General features: G+C 41.0%; 1 protein-coding gene across 1 annotated transcript in view; it reads left to right on the forward strand.

Moving 5' to 3' along the window:
• STAG1 (stromal antigen 1) overlaps window positions 1–22,819 on the forward strand; it is a 2,074,316-nt gene that overhangs the window by 1,713,429 nt on the left and 338,068 nt on the right. Inside the window, 2 exon segments of the mRNA XM_033958034.1 lie at window positions 21,105–21,244; window positions 21,648–21,749. Of these exon segments, the coding sequence (XP_033813925.1) occupies window positions 21,105–21,244; window positions 21,648–21,749 (242 nt within the window).

A 22,819-nucleotide genomic window follows, 5' to 3' on the forward strand; every position in this document is an offset into this window, starting at 1 on the left:
CCTGCTGTACCAAGCATGCTTGAATCCCGTTACAGAATGGTCCATTGCAAGGGCTTCGAGAAATCTCAACTATCCCATCAGTCCCTTCTCATGGAGTCCTCTTTGAAAAGGAACAACATAGAAACATAGAAAATGACAGCAGAAAAGGGCCATGGCCCAACTAGTCTGCCCACACTAATGACCACCCCCTAACTTCCTCCATGAAGAGATCCCACATGCCAATCCCATCTTTTCTTAAAATCTGGCACGCTGCTGGCCTCAATTACCTGTAGTGGAAGATTATTCTAGCGATCAACCACCCTTTCGGTGAAGAAATATTTTTTGGTGTCGCCATGAAATTTCCCTCCTCTGATTTTCAATGGATGCCCTCTTGTTGCTGTGGTTCCTTTAAGAAAAAAGAGATCTTCTTCCACCTCGATACGGCCCGTGACATATTTGAACGTCTCGATCATGTCTCCCCTCTCTCTGCATTCCTCGAGTGAGTATAGCTGCAACTTACCCAGCCGTTCCTCATACAGGAGATCCTTGAGTCCTGAGACCATCCTGGTGGCCATTTGCTGAACCGACTCAACTCTCAGCACATCTTTTTGATTATGTGGCCTCCAGAATTGTACACAGTATTCCAGATGGGGGTCTCACCATGGATCTGTACAATGGCATTATGACCTCGGGCTTACGGCTGACGAAGCTTCTACGGATACAACCCATGATTTGTCTGGCCTTGGATGAAGCTTTCTCCACTTGATTGGCAGTCTTCATGTCTTCCAAGGTTTATGCCACTATCCCCCCTGGAAGAGAGGGCAGGACCATGGACATGTTTTGTCACCGTTTGTATCAGAATTATCTGATTGAAACTAGGGTTTTGAATTACAATGTTATCTTCATTTCTTATTTAGTTAACACACTGCCTGCATATTTCAAGTATGTTCCTCAATACCATCTTGCAGGTTTTCAGAATACCATTACCACTCTGAATCAACTCCGTATGCATCTCCTTCAATCTTCCTATGATGCATTTGAGCTTTCCTCGAGGTTCACTGCCTTCTCAGTGGCCATGCGCCGGCTTGCCTGGCTTCGCACTGTTGACATGGACCCTAATCTTCAGGATCACCTTGCCAACATCCCTTGTCAAGGCAATGACTTGTTTGATGACTCCATTGAGGAATCCACTAAGAAGTTGTCTGAACATGAGAAGTCATTTGCTTCCATCATTCGTCCTAAGCCTAAGCCTTCCACCTCTAAGGGCTTCAGGCCTCTACCATCATACCAGCGGCATTTCCCACAGAGGGCAGCTCCTTATACCAGAGTACCTCCTAAGAAACAACCACAGCAACAGAGGCAGCAGAAACCTCAGTCTCCTGATACTCCTAAGGCCTCTCAACCTTTTTGACTGTCTAGTACAGAGCATAACCTCCATCGTTCTGCCTCTGTCCTCTCCCCTTCCCATTGGAGGTCCATCATTGTTACCATCGCTGGGAGATGATTACATCAGACCTCTGGATGCTGTCTATCCTCAAGGAAGGATACTCTCTTCTTTTCCTCCAGATTCCACCAGATCTTCCTCCAAGAGAGTATCCTTCCAATCCATCCCAGATCGCCTGTCTTCTCCAGGAAGCTCAAGCTCTGCTTCGTCTCCATGCCATCGAGGAAGTTCCCTTGGAGCAGCAGAGCAGGGGGGTTTTACTCCCGTTACATCCTGGTTCCAAAGAAGACGGGCGATCTGCACCCCATCTTGAATCTCAGAACACTCAACAAATTTTTAGTAAAAGAAAAATTCTGCATGTTGTCTCTGGCAGCCTTATATCCACTTCTAGATCAGAATGATTAGTTATGTTCTCTAGATCTCAAGGAGGCTTGCACTCATTCCCATTCATCCAGCCTCTTGACAGTTCCTTAGATTTCGGGTGGGAAATCTGCATTTCCAATACAGTGCTTCCCTTCAGCCTGGCTTCCTTCCCAAAGGTGTTCACCAAGTGCATGGTGGTGGTAGCAGCAGCTCTGCGGAGCCATGGTCTACAGGTGTTCCCATATCTGGACCATTGGCTCATCAAAGCTTCATCATCTCAGGGAGTTATTGTAGCGACTCCAACAACAACTGTAAACCTCACTTGTTAGGGTTCAATTATACTGTGGCGTATGAACCATCAATTCTATTTATGTATAACATCTGTAGTTGTCTTTCATCAATATTTCCAGTTTAATGTATCCATTCTAAGCAGTAACGTTAATGTATATATGGAATAATGTTATTAATTGATAATGTATGTAACAATTCATCAATTAAGAGTATAAATAGATAGATTTATGATAAATTAATGAGGAGACATAATTGCTTGCACAGTATTCTGTATGACAGTAAGGCTATATTTGTATGAGAAATGTTTTAGCTAAAACACAGTCTTTAGGGTAAAAAATAAGAAAAAACAAGATGTATGTTATAATTGATTTTTGTGTATCATGTAGGGCTTCTTAAAGAACCCTTGACTGCATGCAATGATAAGTAAAAAATGAAACACATGCTGTTTTTTAGTCTTTATTTTAAGAAAGACAACTATAGAAGTTATACATAAATAGAATTGATGGCTCATATGCCACAGTATAATTGAACCCTAACAAGTGAGGTTCACAGTTGTTGTTGGAGTTTCCAAATTGCCTCACTTCTCATCTTCAATACTGTTTTAGTGGTTATTGTAGCAACCCAATGGACTATTTGGGTCTTTCAAAATTTGGGGTTCTAGGTCAACTTCCCCAAGTCTCAACTACAGCCCTCTCAAACATTGTAGTTAATCGAAGCTGTCCTTTTTTTTTTAACTTGAGAATTTATTGAATTTTTGAAAAATACAAAAAAGGAAAAAGGGTATACAGATAATACAATGACATCAGTGAACAATCATAAAAATCAATAATGAAAAGTAATTTCCAGGGATATTGGTAAAGGAAATTACAATATTCTGTGGTTTACAATCATATTACAAGGAAGGGGAGGTAATAAAAGGAGGTTAAAAAGACAAGGGAGAAGGGAAAAGAAAGAAAAAAGAGGAAGTGGAAAGAGTAAAAAAAGGTAGGGAGGGAAGATTATCAGGGGAAAGGAAAAAGGGAAAAAGAGGATAGGAAAGAGAAATGGGTCCCTCAGAGGTCAAGAGAGGAAAAGAAGAAAGGGAGATGAGAGAGAAAGAAGAAAGCAAAGAAAAAGAATAAGAAAGATAGATGTTTATGAGAAATGCAGTGAAAAGGATTTATTAGAGAGAATCCAGATAGTCCATGAAGGCAGTCCATTTAAGGTGGACCTTGGGAGACAGGGGTGTGTAAGTAGAGATCAACATTTCACGTTTATATTAAAGTAGAACAGATTGAAATCAAAAGTGTACTGAAACTGAATCAAACATCTTCCAGTTGGAGAATATAAGTCTTAAAGCTATAATAATAAGTGTATCAAATAAAGTATGTTGAGTTGGAGGTAAATTAAGCATATGGGCTTCTGATTTCAAGAAGATAATTGAAGGAGAAAGATCAGTTTGTATGTTAAATATCTGTCGAAATATAGACCATACGTCCGACCAGAAGGATTGAAGAAGAGGACATTCATACAACATATGAAGTAAGGTGCCAGGTAAAGACTTACAATTCCAGCATTTATTTGAAGGCAGAAGGCCAGCAATATGAAGCTTTTGGGGTGTCCAATTCGTTCTGTGGTGTAAGAAAAACATGGATTGGATCGAGTTTGCAGAGGAAAGGGATCTGATGACTTTGGACCAAAGAGTCATCCACTGTCTGTCCGATATCTGGTGTCCTATATCTAGTTCCCATACTTATGTAACGAAGCATCAGTGTTCATATGAGAAGCGATAAGTAGTTTATATAACTGGGATGCAACATGACCTGTCGTAAGAAGTAGGGAACAATGTGAGATCAAGGAAGGGGTTCCAACCATTGTAGAATGTAAGATTTTTGATTTGGTAATGATAGTAGTAAGTTGTAGCCACTGATAGAAAGCAGATGCTGGGAGGGCAAATTTATCACGCAGATCTGCAAATGTTAAGAGCTGCAAGGCTGGCGTACAGATGTCAGATAGGGACCAGATCCCTAGTTTAGCCCAAGCGGACCAAAAAATTGGAGTTTTATCAATTAGGAATCATGGATTATGCCAGAGGGAAATCAAAGGAGAAGTACAGATAGACACATCAAGAATTTTATCTAATTCAAGTAAACAGGAAACAGATTGAGAGATGATGGGGTTGTTCTCATGAAGTTTTGTGTGAGATGTCAATAGTGCAAGTAGCGAAGGAGAAAAGGTACAGAGGGAGTGTTCAAGCTGTAGCCAGAGAGGACAATAGCCGGATGCCGATAAGAACCAGTGGCTAGATTGTTGCAGCCTTGTGATAGGTCATAAAATTAGGCAATAATATTCCCGCTGCAGCTTTGGAAGCTTTTAAGTTTTTTAAGGGCAATTTTCGGCCATATGAAAGATAAGACATGTTTGTCTATTTATTTTATAAAACAAGGCTGGGAATAAGTATGGGATCATGCTAAGTATAAAATTTACTTTAGGAGCCATAGTCATTTTAATAGTTTCAATTCTGCCCCACCAAGAAAGATGAAGAGGGTGCCACGAATTTAACAGGGTTTTAACATGCTCAATAAGTTTTTTACTATTATGATGAATTGTAGCAGATATGGTAGCATATAAATCAATTCCCAGGTATCTCATACATGTGGGTGACCAAAGAAGATGAAAGGGTTGAACCAAAGCCGGTTGGGAGTGCTTGTTAAGCAGCAGCACTTCAGTTTTATGCTGATTAATTTTGTAACCAGAGAAGAGAGAGAAAAAGCCTATTAAATCAAATAGGGCAGGAAGAGATTGGTCTGGGTTAGTAAGGTAGAGTAGAACGTCGTCTGCATATGCCGTCAATTTATATTCTAAATTGTTATATAGGATACCAGAGATTCCTTTACAAGATTTAATCGCAAGAAGAAGGGGTTCAAGAGTGATATTGAAAAGATAAGGTGAAATGGGGCAATCTTGACAAGTACCCCTGTGAAACTCCAAAGAAGTCGATAGAATGTTATTCACAATTATGGAGGCCTTAGGGGAGGAATAAAGGATTTTACATAATTGATAAATTGAGGGGGAAATCCAAACCAGTGCATCGTTTGAAAAAGATGAGGCCATTCAACTCTATCAAATACTTTTTCAGCATCTAGTGAGAGAGCTATACAGGGATCTTTAAAGGCATGTGCAATGGAAGCAAGATGAAAAAAGAGGCATGAGTTGTCCGTTATAAGCCGTCCAGGCATAAAGCCTACTTGGTGAGAGGGATAACCAAATCTATGGAGCGTTGTAGTCTAGTGGATAGAATAGTAGCATAAATTTTGTAGTCAGCATTAAGTAAAGAGATAGGTCTGTAATTTGAAATTTGTTGAGGATCTCTACCAGGTTTTGGTATTACAGTAATGAAAGCATCTAAGAAATGACTTTTGGATACTCTTTGCGGATTTAAGGAGTTAAATAATGTTGCAAGTGTATGGGAAAGTTTATCCCAGAATAGTTTATAGAATTCTGTAATACCATCAGCTCCAGGTGATTTACCAGATGATAGGTGTTTGATGGTTAAAAGAATTTCTGATGTGTCGAAGGACATTTAAGCTCTTCTATATCTGATGAGCCAAGTTTAGGCGACTGCAATTTGGCCAGAAACTCCTCAGCACTGGGTGATTGTTGAGTAATTTCTGATGAATAAAGTTGAGAATAAAAATCGTGAAAGGCCTGCGAGATGTCAGAGTGCGATGAGAAAAGTTTCCCATTTGGAGTTTTAATAGATGAGATCTGTACTTTAATTTGTTTTCGTTTAAGATAATTAGCAAGCAATTTGCTACTCTTATTCATCTCCATAAAATATTTAGTAGAGGTGGTAAATATATCTTGTTGTGCCGCCATGGTGGCTAATTTATTATAAGAATATTTTAGTTTATAGATTTGGGGAAGAAGAGTTTTATCATTATAGAGAAATCATGTTCAAGACTCTTGATTTGAAGTTCGAGATCGTGTTGTTCTTTTCTATCCTGTTTTAATTTAAATGCTTGACAGGAAATCAATTCACCCCTTAATGAGACCTTAAAGGCCTCCCATATAATTAGGGGATCTAAAGAATCAGTGTTATTGAATTGAAAATATTTGTCGATAAATTTAGAGATCCGTTGTTGAACAGAATCATCAGATAGAAGATGATTGGGCAATCTCCAAAGGGAAGATCTAGTTGGGGTTACAGCATCCCATTTCAGTTCAAATGAAATAGGGGCATGGTCAGAGATAACAGAGATAATCTGGTGAAGGACGTAAGAAGACTTGAGGCGGTCCAGAGGAGGGCGACGAAAATGATAGGAGGCTTGCGCCAGAAGACGTATGAGGAGAGACTGGAAGCCCTGAATATGTATACCCTAGAGGAAAGGAGAGACAGGGGAGATATGATTCAGATGTTCAAATACTTGAAGGGTATTAACGTAGAACAAAATCTTTTTCAGAGAAAGGAAAATGGTAAAACCAGAGGACATAATTTGAGGTTGAGGGGTGGTAGATTCAAAGGCAATGTTAGGAAATTCTACTTTACGGAGAGGGTGGTGGATGCCTGGAATGCGCTCCCAAGAGAGGTGGTGAAGAGTAAAACTGTGACTGAGTTCAAAGAAGCGTGGGATGGTAATTGTAAGTAAGTTGGGCAAAAATGAGGAGGAAATTAGAAAATAGTCAGTTCTCAAATAGCTTTTTTGAGGAGACAAAGGAGGATGAGGAAATACATGGAAGGACAAGAAGCTATATTGCACTGATGGGCTACATATTACTACAGCAGGAAAAAGAAACCTTGTAGAGAAATTTAGACAATATTTTTCTAGCCATTTAAACTAGAAGGTGGGGGTGGTGTATGTACGAAGGACAATTATAGAGACCAGCCCCGGCAAAAGAAAAGATATGATAATAGTAAAGACTGCAACATAAGCAATATCAGCAACTCATTTCTTAGTATTGCAACGGAAAGTGAAACGGCACAAAAATCCATACGAAAAAGGAGATTATCACTGAAAAATAGCTGAAAGCGATGACCACAAATGCTCGCAGTCTAAGCAACAAAGTTCATGATCTGCAAGCCCTGATGTTAGAGGCAGATCTAGATATTGTTGCTATCACAGAGACATTGTTCAGTGAATCACATGGTTGGGATGCAAACATACCGGGATATAATCTTTTTAGGAAGGACAGAGATGGTCAAAAAGGTGGAGGAGTAGCTCTCTATGTAAAGATCAATATCCAAGCGACCGAAATGCAAGGGACCTGGGGAGAGGAAGAAGCGATAAGGATTGCTCTGAAAAGAGAAGATGGAACTTCTATCTATGTGGGTGTAACATAGAAACATAGAAAGATGAGGGCAGAAAAGGGCTATAGCCCATCAAGTCTGCCCACACTATTTACCCACCCTCTTAAGTCTACTGACCCCCTAAAGTATAATTGTAATTATACTGTCACTCTACTGACCCGCTCATTCAAGTCCTAGTGACCCTATCCCTTGGCATGACCTTGTAGGGATCCCACTAGGTATCCCATTTGTTCTTGAAGTCTGGGATGCTGCGTGCCTCGACCACCTGCACCTACAGACCTCCGACTCAATCGCAGCAAATTGATAAGGATCTGATTGTGGATATCCAAAATTTTGGAAGGAAAGAGGAGGTTCTGCTGTTGGGAGTTTTCAACCTGCCGGATGCGGACTGGAATGTTCTGTCTGCAGAATCGGAAAGAAGTAGGGAGATTGTGGATGCCTTTCAAGAGGCTCTGCTCAGACAAATGGTGACGGAACCCACAAGGGAAAAAGCGATATTGGATCTGGTCCTCACAAATGGAGAGAGTATCTCTAATGTTCGAGTGGGTGCTCACCTGGGAAGTAGCGATCATCAAACGGTTTGGTTTGATATAACGGCTAAAGTGGAGAGCGGCCACACGATACTTAAAGTCCTAGATTTCAAACGTACGGACTTTAATGCTATGGGAGAGTACCTGAAGAAAGAGCTGTTAGGATGGGAGGACATAAGAGAAGTGGAAAGAGAGTGGTCTAAGCTGAAAGGAGCGATAAAAATGGTTACGGACCTTTATGTGAAGAAAATCAATAAAAACAAGAGAAAAAGGAAGCCGATATGGTTCTCCAACCTAGTGGCTGAGAAAATAAAGGCGAAAGAGTTGGTGTTCATGAAATATAAAAAAAACCAAGAAGAGGAGAGCAGAAAGGACTACAGGGTGAAACTGAAAGAAGCCAAGAGAGAGATACGTCTGGCGAAAGCACAGGCGGAAGAACAAATGGCTAAAAATGTAAAAAAGGGAGATAAAAATTTTTTCAGATATATTAGTGAAAGGAGGAAGATTACAAATGGAATTGCTAGGCTCAAAGATGCTGGGAACCAATATGTGGAAAGTGATGAGGAGAAAGCGAATGTGCTAAACAAATACTTCTGTTCTGTGTTCACAGAAGAAAATCCTGGAGAAGGACTGAGATTGTCTAGCAAAGTTACACGAGAAAATGGAGTAGATTCTGTACCTTCACGGAGGAGGGTGTTTATGAGCAACTTGAAAAACTGAAGGTGGACAAAGCGATGGGACCAGATGGGATCCATCCCAGGATACTAAGAGAGCTCAGAGAGGTTCTGGCAAGTCCTATTAAAGACTTGTTCAACAAATCTCTGGAGACAGGAGTGATTCCTGGGTATTGGAGGAGAGCGGATGTGGTCCCTATTCATAAAAGTGGTCACAGGGATGAATAATGGAAGTTTTGCTGAAAGAAAGGATAGTGTACTTCCTTGAATCTAATGGGTTACAGGATCCGAGGCAACATGGCTTTACAAAAGGTAAATCATGCCAAACGAACCTGATTGAATTTTTTGATTGGTGACCAGAGAGCTGGATCGAGGACATATGCTAGATTTAATTTACTTGGATTTCAGCAAAGCCTTTGATACAGTTCCTCATAGGAGGCTGTTGAACAAACTTGAAGGGCTGAAGTTAGAACCTAAAGTGGTGAACTGGGTCAGAAACTGGCTGTCGGACAGACGCCAGAGGGTGGTGGTTAATGGAGGTTGCTCGAAGAAAGGAAAGGTGAGTAGTGGAGTCCCTCAGGGATCAGTGCTGGGGCCAATCCTGTTCAATATGTTTGTGAGTGACATTGCTGAAGGGTTAGAAGGAAAAGTGTGCCTTTTTGCAGATGATACCAAAATTTGTAACAGAGTAGACACTGAAGAGGGAGTGGAAAATATGAAAAAGGATCTGCAAAAGTTAGAAGAATGGTCTAATGCCTGGCAACTAAAATTCAATGCAGAGTAATGCATTTGGGGATTAATAATAGGAAGGAACCATATATGCTGGGAGGAGAGAAGCTGATATGCATGGACGGGGAGAGGGACCTTGGGGTGATAGTGTCCGAGATCTAAAGGTGAAAAAACAGTGTGACAAGGCAGTGGCTGCTGCCAGAAGGATGCTGGGCTGTATAAAGAGAGGCGTAGTCAGTAGAAGGAAGAAGGTGTTGATGCCCCTGTACAGGTCATTGGTAAGGCGCCACTTGGAGTATTGCATTCAATTTTGGAGACCGTATCTGGTGAAGGACGTAAGAAGACTTGAGGCGGTCCAGAGGAGGGCGACGAAAATGATAGGAGGCTTGCGCCAGAAGACGTATGAGGAGAGACTGAAAGCCCTGAATATGTATACCCTAGAGGAAAGGAGAGACAGGGGAGATATGATTCAGATGTTCAAATACTTGAAGGGTATTAATGTAGAACAAAATCTTTTTCAGAGAAAGGAAAATGGTAAAACCAGAGGACATAATTTGAGGTTGAGGGGTGGTAGATTCAAAGGCAATGTTAGGAAATTCTACTTTACGGAGAGGGTGGTGGATGCCTGGAATGCGCTCCCAAGAGAGGTGGTGAAGAGTAAAACTGTGACTGAGTTCAAAGAAGCGTGGGATGAACACAAAGGATCTAGAATCAGAAAATAAGATTAAATATTGAACTAAAGCCAGTACTGGGCAGACTTGCATGGTCTGTGTCTGTATATGGCCGTTTGGTGGAGGATGGGCTGGGGAGGGCTTCAATGGCTGGGAGGGTGTAGATGGGCTGGAGTAAGTCTTAACAGAGATTTCGGCAGTTGGAACCCAAGCACAGTACAGGGTAAAGCTTTGGATTCTTGCCCAGAAATAGCTAAGAAGAAAAAAATTTAAAAATTTAAATTTAATCAGGTTGTGCAGACTGGATGTACCATTCGGGTCTTTATCTGCCATCATCTACTATGTTACTATGTTAAGAGAAATAAGTATAATCCCTATCATCTGGATGTTGTAATCTCCAAGGTTCGGTTAGATCGTAATGCTTAAGCAAGGATTTTAGTGTAGTATTAGCTTTAGAGGGAACGAGAAAGCTGGAAGAGTGTATATCTAGCCAGTTATCCAGAGGTAAATTAAAGACCCCGGCTATGATGAGAGGAAGGGTATCAAACTCAGTAATGGTTTGAAACAATTGAGTGAAAAATTCAGGAGAGTCAACATTAGGGGCATATATGTTAACAAGGAGAACTTCCTGTGACAAAATATGTGCTCTAACAATTAACCATCTGCCTTCAGTATCATGTTTAGTTTCCAGGAGCTGGACAGGGACAGCTTTATGAGATAGGATTGCTACGCCATGTTTTCTACCTAGCGCTGGAGCTTCTGCTATGTGGGTTAGCCAATTATTAGTATCTAAGTAGTGGGAGAGATTAGAATATGAGTTTCCTGTAAGAGGACAATGGAGGGGTTTCAGTGTTTTAAGATGAGTAATAATTTTTTTCCTCTTTACGGGATGTCTCAGGCCATTGACATTCCAAAATATAAATGAAAGATTGGAGAATGCTATATTGTCAGCCATAGCAATTCAAAACAATGTTCAAATGTACATAACACTGCAGTACTAGCAATAGATGGAAAGAGAGGGATTTCTGAGGAGAAAATAGTAGAAAAGGCATAAAGAGCTGAAGAAAGCTCAGTCGGATTGCAGAAATTGAGAAAATAGGGGGAACATAAGAACATAAGAATTTGCCTCCGCAGGGTCAGACCAGAGGTCCATCGCGCCCAGCAGTCTGCACCCACGGCGGCCCATCAGGTCCATGACCTGTCATGTTATCTTGATTTAGCCCTATAGCCTCCTTGTTTTCATCTATACTCTTTCCATACTCTTATCTACCCTTATCTGTATCCCTCAATCCCCCTATCCTTCAGGAATCCATCCAATCCCTCTTTGAATCTCTGTAGCGTACTCTACCTGACCACTTCCTCCGGGAGCACGTTCCATGTGTCCACAACCCTCTGTGTGAAGAAGAACCTCCTGGCATTTGTTCTAAACTTCTCCCCTTCCAGTTTCTCTGAGTGCCCTCTTGTGCCTGTGGTTCCCCGTAGTTTGAAGAATCTATCCTTGTCTACCTTCTCTATGCCCTTCATGATCTTGAAAGTTTCTATCATGTCCCCCCTAGACCTCCTCTTTTCCAGGGAGAAGAGCCCCAGCTTGTCCAGCCTGTCAGCGTATGAACAGTCCTCCATACCATTTATCATTTTCGTAGCTCTTCTCTGGACCTTCTCAAGTATCGCCATGTCTTTCTTGAGGTACGGCGACCAATATTGGACGCAGTACTCTAGATGCAGGCGCACCATTGCACGATATAGTGGCATGATGACTTCCTTCGTCCTGGTTGTAATTCCCTTCTTAGTGATGCCCAGCATTCTGTTAGCTTTCTTCGAGGCCGCTGCACATTGCGCTGATGATTTCATGGTTGTATCCACTAGCACACCCAAGTCTTTTTCAAGATTACTCTTCCCCAGCAATGTTCCCCCCCATTTTGTAGCTGTATCTTGGGTTCCTTTTCCCTATATGCATGACCTTACATTTTTCTATGTTAAAGCACATTTGCCATTTGTTTGCCCACTCTTCCAGTTTGCTTAGATCCCTTTGCAGGTCTTCCCACTCCTTATTTTATAACTTCACACCTTGTCCCCGTTTCCAAGTCATTGATATATATATTGAAAGCAGTGGTCCCAGCACCGACCCCTGCGGAACACCGCCTGAAAAGAGGGCATCCTCCTATTTATAGTACATAAGATCAGAAAGCAAAGAACCAGATAGTATTAGAGAAAGGTATTAGAAAATATTTCCATAGATAAAATTGAAATAGAAAAGGTATGTTAGAGGTTAAACAGGTTAAGTCAGGCAGAGAAAAGGATTGTTTTAATATAGAAAATCAATTTTTGAAGAAACAAACAATGAATTAATTTAAGAGACAAAAAGTAGAAATCAACATTATTTGTAGAGTCATCGAAATACAATATATTAGTCATTAATAGATAAGAAAAGTAGTGTTGGTGGAGGAAATTAAAATTGAATAGGTAGGTCTAAAGCAACAGAGAATTCATAAAGTACAAGTAAATATGGTATTGGTTAAAGAAACAATTCATGAGTTGGATGTAATGTTATAATTCATTGAAGATGAATGTTAAAAATAGGCTAGTAAAAGTATTTAAGTTAATAATAATTAATACAATAGGAACAAATAGACAAAATCATTACTTGAATTGATGTGTAATGCAAATAAAAATGTTTCATAAAAGTCAGAGTTTAAAAGCAATAAGTGTAAGAAATCAAAGCATTATTAATAAGAAAAACATTTTATATATAGAACTAAAAGTACATATCTAGAAAAAAGAAGACAGGAGCAAATCGTCATTTGGTTTATAATAAAAAGCAAAAGAGGGACCAAGCCGTCTAGGATTAAGATAGGAATTCATTATTTATAAAAGTTAGAGTGGGAGTAAATATGAGGAAAGATATCAAACAGCAAGAAGAATATATAAAAAAATAGTATAATCGTTAGGTTAAGCAACAAAGAAAAAGCACAATATACATTTAAAATCTAAGTAAAAAGGGAGATTAGACAAAGAGTAAACAGAAGAATATCATCTTGATATAATTATGCATTAGACAATCAATATCTATATCATGACAATTAATATCAAAGCATATAATAGAGAACAAGCGATTATATATAACACAATTTATAATTTATATATAGTAATATATTATGGCCTATTAAGAATAAAATGTGAAATTTAATATACCAATTAGTAAGGAGAAAGTATAGATTAGAAACGCAATCAAATTATTTGTATAATTCATTGAAAAGGCAGATAGATATAATTAATCACATCGGGGATCAAAGGATACATGTGATTAACTAGTCAGGCAACAGGTAACTGAAATGCTATATCACAAACGGAGATGGGGGGTAAATAAACAAGCCAGAGAAATTGTATGCAGTTCATTTGGGGTATATGCATGCGAGTTGATGTCATGTTATTCTAAAAAAAATTAAAAAAAACAATCCTGTAAGGCATAAAAAGGAGAAAATGCAAGGAAAGCAGAGATGGGAGGATGATATATAAGACACAATTGTTGAGGTACAATTAATTATAGAACAAACTCTCTAAAAATCAGTAGGATAAATGTAAAAAATCGCTGTAAATTAAACTATGGTAAAAATATAACGGAGACTCCTTGACCTACAATAAAACATCAAGTGAAGGAAAGACGGGCTAAACAGAAGATGAAAGGAAAAACAGATAATAAGAAAGGAAAACAGCTATACGGAGTGTAATATCGCAGGTAGAGGGATGAGGAGAAATTAATAGACAAATCAGAAGGAGATTATTTAAGTTCATTGAAGTAAGAAGCGTACGAACAAATATCAGGGTGAAAACACTGCAAAGCGTGAGATGAAAGAACCATAGAGACAGAAATGGAGAGAAAATAAAATTGTATTAAGAATTTAGCAAAGCTCCATAACCTAAGATTAAACAGTCTGAAAAGGGAAAGAAAAACAGACATGGATCAAAAAGGGGAGAAACAGATGAGAAAAGAAAAAACATTTATAAGTGCAGTGTAATAGCCTAGTTTCTTCAAATTGGAAGGAAGTAACAATTAATACAATAAGGAATACGGAGAGACGAAGAGAAGAGGGAAAGTATACGGTTAAAGACATTATGATTCTCTAACGATACTAAAAATAAGGAAGGTAGATTAAAACAGTTCATTAGTTAAAATCGATTGGGCATATAAAAAAACCTAACGCAGAAGAAAAAAAAATCTGTAAGAAAATGGAGTCGTGGCAAGCGCGGGAAGGAGCAAGAAAGCAAGGGGAAGGGGAAAGCAATACAATATGGAGTCAGGAACACAATCGAGAACTGTGTGAACTAGTAATTTCAAATTACACCAAGAACCAAGCACAGTGGAGAAAGTTAATCATGTATAAAAGTGAACTTTGTAAACTCGAAGAGGAAAAAAGTCAGCATTCAGCAAGGAGAAACCAGATAAGTTACAGCAGTCGATCCTGTTGTTAGCGTTGGCCAGGAACTAGTGTGCGAGGGAGAGATTCCCTGAGACTGAATCTGATCCAGATGCGCTTGAAGTAAGTCCGGGGAATCAAATAATTTGGTAGCATTGTTAATGGTAACTATCATGCGATCTGGATATTGTAAGCCATATCGGGCAATCATTGATTTGAGCCTCGGTCGCATAGCTAGGAAGGACTTCCGTTTTCTAGCTGTGGTTTGGGCTAAGTCAGGAACGATGAAGATCTTTTTTCCATCTATGATCAGACCAGAATGTGCTCTAGCAGTGGTGAGTATACTTAGTGCTTGCTGGAAACGGAGGAATCGAACAAAAATCGGGCGTGGGGAAGATTGATTCTGGCTCAATCATGAGGGGACCCGGTGAGAGCGCTCAATATCCAGAACAGTAGCAGGCTCCAACTGCAGGACTTTAGGCAACCATTTCTGTAGGAAGATAGACATGTCAGATCCCTCAATTCCTTCCTTTAAATCATTTATGCGCAAGTTGTTTCTGCGGCTACGGTTGGCCAGATCTTCCAGGTCCTGCTCAAGTTTTTTAAAATGTTTGTCCATAAGGCTCTGAGATTGTACTGCTTCCAAGGCAGCAGTGTCTGCACATGTTTCAAGCTTTTCAATACGAAGCTGAAAATTTGATAGAGAAGTGTTAATCTCAGCTAGGTCATCCTTTAATTATTTGGTGGTTTCAAAGTGCTTAGTTGTCAATTCCCTGAGGGCACGAAGTTCATCCAGTACAATATCACTTGCAGTAGTGGCTTTCTTTTCAGGTGATAATTTTTCAGGAGTTGGTGGATCAGGTTTGGTTCTTTTCAAACCAGCTGTTGAGCTAGCAGCCACATCCATTTTACATGTTTCAATGATGACATTTTCCTTTATTAATGCTGCTAAAAGAAAACTATGTCCAGATAGATAAGATTAGTCCAGCTTTGAAAAACAGTAAGGCAAAGGAGGAGAACAGGATTCAAGCTTCCATCTTATCTAGAGCTCGGACACCCCCCCCTCAAATCAGAGCTGTCCTGAACACTCTCCAACTCAGAGCATCCCTTCCTCAGCAACATCAGGATGCTGTCCTTCGTCTCTGTCACAAAGTGTCTTCACTGCTGACAATTTCAGCAAGACACATGATGGTTGTACTAGGTCACATGGCATCTACATTCACATGACTCCTTTTCTCAGACTTCACCTCAGAATTCCTCAGTTGACCCTGGCATCCCAGTGGGTGCAGGCTTGTGACCCACTCTCTCAACACATCAAAGTGACTCCTTCATTAAGGCAGTCTCTCCATTGGTGGATGATCTCTTCCAATCTCTCCAGAGGTTTACTGTTTCAAACACCCCCTCATCAGAAGGTCCTCACGACAGATTCCTCGGCCTAAACTTGGGGGGGCTGATCTTGATGGTCTCCATACTCAAGGCCGTTGGTCCAGCACAGATCATCAGTGTCACATCAATCTGCTGGAACTCACAGCGATCTTCAATGCTCTTAAAGCTTTTCAGCATCTTCTTCATGACCAGGTAGTCCTCATTCGAACAGACAACTAAGTCGCCATGTATTACATCAACAAGCAGGGAGTAACTGGATCTCTCCTTCTTTGCCAGGAAGCTCTGAAGGTTTGGAATTGGGCAATCCTTAACAACACCTTCCTGAAAGCTGTCTACATTCAAGGAGAGAAAAACTGTCTGGCGGACAAATTGAGTCATCTTCTGCAGCCTCACAAATGGACACTCAATTTCTCGCCTCTCCATCATATTTTTGCTCAGTGGGGAACTCCTCAGATAGATCTCTTTGCATCTCCCCACAACAACAAACTGCCTCAGTTTTTGCTCCTGGATATACTCTCCTCACCGCCTCAAGGCAGATGCTTTCCTTCTGGAGTGGACAACTTTGTTTCTCTATGCGTTCCCTCCATTCCCTCTGATTCTCAAGACTCTTGTCAAACTCAAACAGGAGCATGCCACCATGATTCTGATAGGTCCTCGGTGGCCCAGGCAACCTTGGTACTCCCTTCTACTTCAACTCAGCACCAGGGAGCCTCTGCTTCTACCAGTATTTCCCTCTCTGCTTACACAGAGTCAAGGGTCTCTACTTCATCCCAACCTGTAGTCTCTATACCTGACAGCTTATTACCTCTCCTCTTGACTGCCTCTCTACAGTTGTCTTAATTTGTACAGGACATTTTAGAGGCTTCCAGGAAGCCTACCACTAGATAATGCTACAATCAGTAATGGACTATATACAATTCATCACAAGGAGCCTCAACCTACCTCCTTGTCTTCAGTTTTGGATTACCTGTTCCATTTGTCTCAATCATGCCTCAAATCCACATCCATTCAAGTCCATCTCAGTGCAATTGTTGCTTTTCATCAGCCTATCGAAGTGAAACCCCTTTCTGCTCATCCTGTGGTTTCCAGATTTATGAAAGGTCTTTTCAATGTCAAACCACCTCTCACACCTCCTCCAGTGGTTTGGGATCTCAATGTTGTTCTTGCTCAATTGATGAAGCCTCCTTTCGATCCAATGGATACGGTTCATCTTAAATATCTCACTTGGAAAGTGGTTTTTCTCATTGCTCTCACTTCTGCTCGCAGGGTCAACGAGCTACAAGCTTTAGTTGCAGACCCACCTTTCACAGTGTTTCATCATGACCAGGTGGTCCTCTGTACTCATCCTAAATTCCTGCCTAAGGTGGTTTCAGAATTTCATCTCAATCAATCCACTGTACTTCCAGCGTTTTTTTCCAAAGCCTCATTCTCATCTTGGAGAAACAGCTCTTCATACTCTGGACTGTAAGTGTACTCTGGCTTTCTACTTGCAAAGAACTAAGCTACACATATCTGCTCCTCAACTTTTTGTCTCCTTCGATCCAAACAAGTTGGGACATCCGATTTCCAAGCGCACCAACTCCAACTGGTTAGCTGCTTGCATCTCTTTCTGCTATGCTCAGGCTGGACTGCATCTACAGAGTCGAGTCGCAGCCCATAAAGTCAGAGCCATGGCGGCATCACTAGCTTTTCTTAGATCTACTCCTATTGAGGAAATCTGTAAAGCTGCCACTTGGTCCTCAGTTCATGCTTTCACCTCTCATTATTGTCTGGATGCGTTTTCCAGACGGGATGGCCTTTTCGGCCAGGCAGTGTTACAAAATTTATTCTCCTTAATTGCCAACACTCCCACCATCCCATTCTGGATAGCTTGGAGGTTACCCACATGTTGAGAATAGGCTGCCTGCTTGTCCTGGGATAAAGCACAGTTACTTAACGTAACAGTTTGGCTTCTCTGCTAGGTATCTGAACTGAGGAGACGCACGTCCTGTGTCAGGCAGGAAGGCACTCGCGCATGCGTGGTGCTGCAGTCACGAACTTTCTAAAAGTTCTTCAAGCAAGTCTGCTTGTGAAGCTGTCCACATCCGGGCTCTGTGGATGATATTACCCACATGTTGAGAATAGCTGCCTGCTGTCCCTGGATAATACCTGTTATGGTAAGTAACTGTGCTTTTTTGTAGATGTGTCTAGTAGTCTTGAACGCTATGGTCATGCATCCAAACCCGCAAGTTGCTTGCACAATGCTGCCAACCACCCCAGAAGGGTAGGGTTAAAAATGGCCATTTTTCTCAATGGAGTAGAGTAAACAGTGTAGTGCCATAGGGATCTGTACTTGGAACAGTGCTATTTAACTTGTTTATAAATGATCTGGAAATTGGAACAATGAGTGAGATGATTAAATTTGCAGTTGACATTAAATATTCAAAGTTGTTAAAGCACATGCAGATTGTGAAAAATTGTAGGCAGCCCTTAGGAAATTGGAAGACTGGGCATCCAAGTGGCAGAAGAAATTTAATATAGACAAATGCAAAGTGATGCACATTGGGAAGAATAATCCAGATCACAGTTATCAGATGCTAGGGTCCACATTGAGGATTAGCACCCCAAAAAAAAGATCTGGGCGTTATTGTAGACAATACAAATGAAACCGTCCATCCAATGTGTGTTGGCAGCCAAAAAAGCAAACAAGATGCTAGGAATTATTAAAAAGGGACAAGACTAAGAATGTTATAATGCATCTTTATTGCTCCATACTGACCTCACCTGGAGTATTGCATTTAATTCTGGTCTCTTTATCTCAAGAAAGATATAGCAGCACTAGAAAAGGTTCAAAGAAGAGCGACCATGATGATAAAGGGAATGGAACTCCTCTCATAGGAGGAAAGATTAAAAAGGTTAGGGATCTTCAGCTTGGAAAAGAGATGGCTGAGGGGACATACCACTGAAGTCTGCAAAATCCTGAGTGGAGTAGAACGGATACAAGTGGATCAATTTTTTACTCCATCAGAAATTACAAAGACTAGGGGACACTCGATAAAGTTACAGGGAAATACTTTTAAAACCAATAGGAGGAAATATTTTTTCACTCAGAGAATAATTAAGCTCTGGAATGCATTTCCAGAGGTTGTGGTAAGAACGGATAGCATAGCTGTTTTTAAGAATGGTTTGGACAATATTCTGGAGGAAAAGTCCATAGTCTGTTATTGAGAAAGACATGGGGCAAGCCACTGCTTGCCCTGGATCTGTAGCATGAAATGTTGCTACTCTTTGGGTTTTGGCCAGGTACTAATGACATGGATTGATCACCGTGAGAAGGGGCTACTGGGCTTGATGGACCATTGGTCTGACCAATTAAGGATATTCTTATCTTCTGGTATGTCAAGGCTAACCCCTAATACTTTGGGTGTTTTTTCAACTTTAAGAGAAGCTCACAGAAAGTTTTTGAGGGTTCATATTCTGGAGAAGCATTTCCAGTTCTCTGCTATTCCCTTTAGCCTAGCAACAGCACCACAAACCTTTACTGAGGTGATGCGAGGCAGGAATTCAGGTGCATCCTTACCTGGATGATTGGCTCATAAGAGCGCCCTCGAGGGACGAGGAAGCATCGGTGGTAGAACCAAGTGATCCAGCTCCTACAGATGTTGGGCTGAGTAGTCAACTTCAGGAAAAGCTAATTGATCCAGTCTTTAGCCCCTGGAATACTTATGAACCTGTTTTGAGACGGCGCAGAACAGGATCTTTCTCCCAGAAGCATGCAAAATGAAGCTCGTGAGGCAAATTCGGGAGATTTATGACCCTCCAGCCCCCACAGCTTGCTAATATCTTCAACTGTTGGGAGAAACAGTGGCCACAATAGATGTGGTTCCCTGAGCAAACGCGAACCTGCGCCCACTTCAGGCGTTGCTCCTCTCATAGTGGCCTCCACAAGCGGACACCCTGGACCTTCCACTGTCATGGTCAGGCAAGACATAGAGCAGCCTGGACTGGTGATTGCGGCCACAGTCCTTGAACAGAGGAATGACATTACGCATCTCCTAGTGGACAATCCTGATGACAGATATCAGTCTATTTGCTGGGGAACGCATTGCAAGGGACGTCTGCTACAAGGGCAGTGGTCTCCATATCAGAGGAAGTGATTGATCAATCACATGGAGCTGAGAATGATATGGTTAGCTCTGCAAGCCCTGGGCATCACCCTAGAAGGAAAGGCAGTCAGAGTCATCTTAGGTGATGCAAACACAGTAATCTATATAAACAGGCAAGGAGGCACCAGGAGTGCAACGCTGAGCTTGGAGGCTTGCCTGCTCTTTTGGTGGGTGGAACCACCATCTCTTAGCCATCTTGGCGGCTCACATAACCGGAGTGGAGAATGTGCAGGTGGACCTCCTAAGTCGGCAGACCTTGGATCCCAGGGATTGGTTTCTCTCTTAGAGGGCCTTCAACTTCATAGTCAGGCATGGTGGGAGGGGGCATCCAATGTTCAACCTCATGGCCTCGGCATCCAACAAAAAGGCATCTTGTTTCTTCAGCCAAAGGTATGAGTCCAGAAGCACCGAGCTGGACACTCTAGTCTGGCTCCTGTATATGTTCCCCCCTGTGGCCAGTGATAAACAGAGTGCTTTCGCGGGTCTACACACCCATGTCAAGTTATCCTGGTAGCTCCATATTGGCTGAGGCAGCTGTGATACACAGTATGTCTACAGAAGGACAAGGTTCTTAGACTTCCTTGTTATCCAAATTTTCTCTCACAGGGTCCCATCACCCTGGAGAATCATTACAGGCCATGAATTTTATGACTTTGTATCTTTGTCACCTGCCCATATCTCTCTCTTTCACCTCACCCACCCTTCCCTTCTCTTGTGAGTCTATCACTGAAAAGCTTTGATGTTTAACTTATATACTGGCAGTTGTCTACATTTTCTTATTGCCGGTCTAAAGAAGAAGGGTTACCTTCAAAAGCTAATCAAGCAATGCACTAAGTTAGTCCAATAAAAAAAGTGTTACCTTTATTCCTTTTGTTTTATTTTTATTTAATTCATTTTCTATAAACTTACTTTCTGTGTGTCAGTATGTATGTTTTGGAGCTGCCCTGAACAAAATTTATCAAAATTATTATCTAATATTATTAGAAAGAATAGATCCACAGCTATTCTGTGTGGTAACAGACTGTATACTCAAATATAACTGGAAGCAGTAAACTGCAATTGACAGCTGGAAATTGAAGTTTGGGGCCACAAATAACCTGAAAGTCTAATTTTTTTCCCATGTGTCATCATTGAGCCACTTTTAAAGGATTAGATGAAAACCTGTACTCATAGACTTCTACTCTCTTTAGAGGGAGATGAAGAGGATGAAGCTAACAAAATTGAGGCCTTACATAAAAGGAGGAATCTTCTAGCAGCTTTTAGCAAACTGATCATCTATGATATTGTGGACATGCATGCAGCTGCAGACATCTTCAAGCACTATATGAAGGTATGATGGGGTGTGGCAGCCCTTAACAGCTTCTGAGCTAAGGGAACTACTACTAATTTCCATTTTTTGTGATACATACTTAAGGACCCCTTTTATCAAACCGCGTTAGAGATTTTTATTGCCAGCTATTACGGTAAAAGCTCCGACGCTCATAGAAAATAAAACCCTAATATGTCTTGATAAAAGGGGGCCTAAATTTATTTAACTGGTTTATTTGACTTAAAATCTCAGAATTTGTTTTTGAAATGAAAAAGCATTCCTATGTCAAGATGGATCCAGAAACAATAAAGCATATGTTAATTACTTCAGCATACTAACTGAATTATTAAAAAAAAAAAAAATGCTAGCTGTTAAAGGTCTAGTTTTTAAAAAAATTTAAATATTTGCATTTTGTTACTTATAGTATTACAATGACTATGGGGATATCATCAAAGAAACACTGAGTAAAACCAGACAAATCGATAAGATTCAGTGTGCCAAGACACTCATTCTCAGCCTACAGCAGGTAACATAAAATAAGATACTTATATGTATAATATTTGCCTTTTACATTTAAGGATTGCTTGAGTTTTTCACTAATTAAGAATCATTCTTGGAAGTTACTTATGGTAATTAACACCAATTAAATTTATACATACCTGACATCTACTGTATAATAATAATAATAATTTTATTCTTGTATACCGCCATACCCAAAAAGTTCTAGGCGGTTCACATCCGTTAATTAAGGTCCGCGATGACACACGGATTTACAAAATTTTAACAAAATTACAGGCAATGAAGAGGGGGGCGTGGGGAACTCTTTAACTGAGATTTAGCAGAGGTAACGGTAAGACAGAAGGTAGAGTTGGAAGATAAGAGATGACGAGAGAGAGACCAAGTGGGGGGAGGGGGGAGGAGGGGGAGCAGAAGGAACGGGGTGAGTGTGGGAAAGGGGAGAAGCAGGGGGCAAGGGGTATTAAAAGACCTGGTCGCGGAAAAGGTGCGTTTTGGGAAAGGGGAGAAGCCGGGGGCAAGGGGGGTTAAAAGCCCTGTTCACGGAAGAGGTGCGTTTTGAGAAGTTTTCTAAAACTAAGGTAAGATGGGGCCTCGAGTATCATTTGGGCAAGCCAAGGGTTCAGCTTAGCCGCCTGGTAAGCAAAGGTTTTGTCGAGAAATCTTTTGAAATGACATAATTTTAGGGATGGGAAGACGAACAGCTGGATTCTGCGGGATTTCTTGTTGGTGAGATTCAGAGTGAAATGGTGATTGAGGTATCTAGATAATAGGCCAAAAACTGTTTTGTAGCAGAAGCAGGCGAATTTGAATAGGACTCTGGATTCGAAAGGGAGCCAATGCAGTTGGTGGTAGAAAGGCGTGATGTGGTCCCATTTGTTCAGGCCGAATATGAGGCAGATGGCAGTGTTCTGGATCAATTTTAGTCTCCTCATGGTTTTCTTCGTGGAGCTCAAATAAATGACATTGCAATAGTCTAGTACGCTGAGAATGGAGGATTGTACCAAAAGGCGGAAAGAGGAGTCGTCAAAGTATTTTTTTATGGTGCGCAGTTTCCAGAGCACCGAGAAGCATTTCTTG

The sequence above is a fragment of the Geotrypetes seraphini genome, chromosome 9 (assembly GCF_902459505.1).
Source record: "Geotrypetes seraphini chromosome 9, aGeoSer1.1, whole genome shotgun sequence".
In the NCBI taxonomy this organism is placed as follows: domain Eukaryota; kingdom Metazoa; phylum Chordata; class Amphibia; order Gymnophiona; family Dermophiidae; genus Geotrypetes; species Geotrypetes seraphini.